The sequence below is a fragment of the Sinocyclocheilus anshuiensis genome, unplaced genomic scaffold (genome assembly GCF_001515605.1).
Source record: "Sinocyclocheilus anshuiensis isolate Anshui unplaced genomic scaffold, SAMN03320099.WGS_v1.1 scaffold1038, whole genome shotgun sequence".
Classification (NCBI taxonomy): Eukaryota; Metazoa; Chordata; class Actinopteri; order Cypriniformes; family Cyprinidae; genus Sinocyclocheilus; species Sinocyclocheilus anshuiensis.
In genome coordinates, this window is record NW_015536540.1 from 65,400 (window position 1) to 69,515 (window position 4,116).

At 37.6% G+C, this 4,116-nt stretch overlaps 1 protein-coding gene across 1 annotated transcript in view; it reads left to right on the forward strand.

Moving 5' to 3' along the window:
• LOC107696885 (ras-related protein Rab-5A) overlaps window positions 1-3,630 on the forward strand; it is a 6,605-nt gene extending 2,975 nt beyond the window's left edge. Inside the window, exons 2-6 of the mRNA XM_016497442.1 lie at window positions 621-853; window positions 930-1,081; window positions 1,197-1,319; window positions 1,407-1,500; window positions 2,103-3,630. Of these exons, the coding sequence (XP_016352928.1) occupies window positions 688-853; window positions 930-1,081; window positions 1,197-1,319; window positions 1,407-1,500; window positions 2,103-2,218 (651 nt within the window). The 5' untranslated portion in view covers window positions 621-687 and the 3' untranslated portion in view covers window positions 2,219-3,630. The remainder of the gene's footprint in view (window positions 1-620; window positions 854-929; window positions 1,082-1,196; window positions 1,320-1,406; window positions 1,501-2,102) is intronic.
• Window positions 3,631-4,116: the final 486 nt, after the last annotated feature.

Here is a 4,116-nt window from a genome sequence, read left to right on the forward strand (position 1 = left end):
CTCGTCAGTGAACAACGGCTCTGTGTAGTTAATGCTGCTCAATGTGAAAGCACGCACGTGATGGAGATTTACTGCTGATTACAGAACCGGCTTTCTGACAAGATGCGCATTAAATATCGCATGCGATTTATCGTGCAGCCCTAAATTATATTATATTATGTTATGTTATATATATGTCTGAATGAATAGATCATTCTGAATCTAAATGATTTTTAAAAATTCTTACCCAGTAATGACAAAGTCATAGAATTTTGGTCTAGAAGTACAGGAACCTTGATTATCATAGTGAATTGTATCATTTAGCAAAACAGTGTAATTGGCAGTGTAGTTGTAATAGTGTCATATATTCAGCTGAAAGGTATAAAATATGACTGAGATGTGTAAATCAAACTATATTTTTGTTTAATCCAGTGTTTTTTAGTCTAAAAATGTGCATGTCTCAAACCAAAAATAGCATTTGAGTTACTAGCCGCTGTCACTGTAGCCAAGATGAGCGATTCCCCGTACGAGAGCTCTGAATAGAGAAAAAAAAGCGAAGAATGAAAAGATCTTTGTCTATAGTCAACATGAAAGTGCTCTTTTTCATTTCTCTTTTTTTGGTTACATGTTGTCCTGTGCAGCCAGTACTGGGACAGCTCTCAGTGTGTGTGTGACCGCTTAAAGGAGACGGGGTGATTGACGACTGTCATGGCCAATAGGGGAGGAGCAACACGCCCCAACGGGTCCAACGCAGGCAATAAGATCTGCCAGTTTAAACTGGTCTTGCTAGGAGAGTCGGCTGTGGGAAAGTCCAGCCTCGTACTGCGCTTCGTCAAAGGGCAGTTTCATGAGTTTCAGGAAAGCACAATAGGAGGTAGAGGATTTTTGTATTTAAATTTATGTGTACCTGTTTGCACATGTTCTCAACGGCTTTTCTCTTTTGCTTTCAGCGGCCTTCCTTACACAGACGGTGTGCTTGGATGACACAACGGTAAAGTTTGAGATTTGGGACACAGCTGGACAGGAGCGCTACCACAGTTTGGCCCCCATGTACTATAGAGGTGCCCAGGCTGCCATTGTAGTTTATGACATCACCAATGAGGTGAGCAGTTTTGTTTTTAAAGCTCTTCATGAATGTTTTATACTGTGACTAACTTACTGTCACATTTCTCTGTTCTGCTTCTGTTATTGTGCCTTTCGCTTTCTTCACCTTGAAGGAGTCGTTTGCAAGAGCAAAGAACTGGGTTAAGGAGCTTCAGAGGCAGGCCAGTCCAAATATTGTCATCGCACTGTCTGGGAACAAGGCTGACCTTGCCATCAAGAGAGCTGTGACCTTCCAGGTATACATGACTTCACAACAAGACCAAAGAGAGTTTTTATATCTGACCATCGCTGTCTCCCTCACCTGAGCTGGTTTGTTTCTACAGGATGCTCAGTCTTATGCAGACGACAACAGTTTGTTGTTCATGGAGACGTCAGCAAAGACTTCCATGAATGTCAATGAGATCTTCATGGCCATTGGTAAGGTTTTACCACAACAGTGATGATTTAAAGTATTTATAAGATCTTGGAAATGCAACATAGTATTCTTTGTGATGCTTTGGTGCTGAGGTGTATTATTAATTATTATCGCATTCTTATCTAATAATACTTGATTTCGAATTTATTTAGAAAGAATTCATTAAATAGATCAAAAAAAGTTTTTTTAAAGGTTTTAATTTAAAATAAATACAGTTCTTTTCAGCTTTCTATTAATCAGAGAATCCTGAAAAAAATGTTTCACGGTTTCCAAAAAATACTAAGCAGCACAACTGTTTGCAACATTGATAATAATGAGAAATGTTTCTTGAACACCAAATCAGCACATTAAAATAATTTCTGAAGGATCATGTGACACCGAAGTTTAGTGCAATGTCTGCTGAACATTCAGATTTGCCATCACAGGAATAAATTTATTTTTAAAATATATTGAAATAGAAAAGAGTTTTTTAAACTGTTATAATATTACTGTTTTTACTGTGTTTTTTTAATCAAATAAAGTCAATCTTTATGAGCATAAGAAGCAACTTTCAAAAACATTAAGAAGTGTTATAGGGTTCATTTCTTGTTTTGTGTCTCTTCAGCGAAAAGGTTGCCTAAGAATGAGCCCCAAGCCGCAGGAGCCAACAGTGGACGGAGTAGGGGCGTGGACCTCACAGAGACAGCCCAACCCACTAAGGCCCCCTGCTGCAGCAACTAATGCAAAACAAATCCCCCCTCACCAAACTCTGTTACCGCAACAACTAACGCCATGTCCCGCCCTCCAACTTGGTTTTTGACTAACTAATGAAATGCCTCCGCTTTCCCCATTTTCCACAACTCTCTTACACTGTAACAAAAGCTCTGCCCTGACCATGTAGCTGCGGTGTTTTTGTTTTGTTGTTTTTCTGTAAAGACCCAGGCCTCTTACTGCAATATATGCCGTCACAGATATCCATAAAAAAAAAAAAATTCTCTGAATGCCATTTGCCTGACCTGGACGAAAGGGGTGGGGCCTCTGCAAAGGTTCACCTGCCCCGTCATAATTCAGAGCTCTACAGTCGCTTCTTTTTCTCAAATCTGTTTTTCATCTTTTTTTATGATTTAGTTTGATAGAAATGTACTTTTCAGAGTAATGGATGCATGTATCACTACAAAGCCTGAAAATGGTAAATCAAAGTTTTAACTTTATCAAATGGCAAACATGGTGAGAGAGGATGTGACAAGTTACCCCGGCCCCTTTGCTCCACCCCGTCTCATTTCCCTGCTTTTTCCCTCTCGTTCTGATTCTGGATGTCCCAGCGGCTCTGTTCAGTGGCAGACTGCCCACTTCCTGAGGCTGTGCCGCCAACAAAAAGCCCACCTCCTTCTTAACCACACACACATAGCCAAGATCCCGCCTCCTTGTTATTCTCTCACCAGTTAGCAAGCCTTCACTTTTTTGTCAGCTTTATTGGCACCGTCCTATAACTGAGTGAATATGTGGCTGCGCTTTCATTCAGCATAAAAGGCGTAAGCTAAAAAAACGTCTACATAAGATAAGTAACTTCCCTTTCACAAACATGCACCAGTCACGCTCGCATTCTTCTGGTTCTAACTCACCCAGGTGTTTCTTACTCCATGCCTTGCACTAATTTTTGGTCTTGATATTATCTCTTGCAAGTACAGCCAGAGTGATATAAATATATATAAATAATTTACTGTAAATAGGGTGTTGCAATGTATTCGTCTTTTCCATTTAGTGTTGCAGGACTAATGCTTGATAGGGAGCTAGTATAATCATTAAAAAAAACAATTGTACAGTAACCAAGAATTGCTTTGATAGGGGGTTGGAGTTATGTTTCTTTTTTCACAAATGGTTAAATTATAATCAATGGTGGTCTTATAAAAATGTATGTAGTGTTATTAACAACAACAACAAAAAAAAGCTTTTTTTTAGTGGTCTGTTTTGTAATTTTCATGGGAAAGCAAAAACCTTCACAAATGTTTTTGTCACTAAACAGTGTCCACATCAACAGATTATGATAGTTCTTCTTCTGCTTTTCTTCCCAGTATCGGACAACACATACACTTTTAACATTCTCTCGATCTTCTACCTTTCAGGATACCACATAAATTTCGCTGCTATATTCACTTTTTTTTTTTTTTTTTTTAAGCATTCCCCCTTTGAGACTAAAAATGCAGTTACCTAAATATTACTGTTAATGTATCAAATAAATTTCTTATAAATGATATTGATAATATTGTGTGTTCAGAGGGCCAAATTAACTTCTAGTCTTTTCACTGAGTGGAATTCCCATTACAGTATGGATTCTTGTGTATTAGCATTTGTTTGTGATAATGACCCATAATAAGTAAATTGTACCTTGAGTCACAACACCTTATTTGTTTGCTCATAAAGGACTGATTGCTGATTTTATTCTATGACTGATTGCAGATAAGCTTCATTTTACAAAGTGTTTTCCTATTTTCTTATAGTCATACCTGTTTGTTTTATGATTACCTGTGTTTTAACATATTTAAATCCCATTGTTTTTGTGTTATTTATAAACTATATATAGTTTAAGTTTTAGTAATTTATGTGTTTTTGCCATTTTATTCGTTTATATATTTATACAT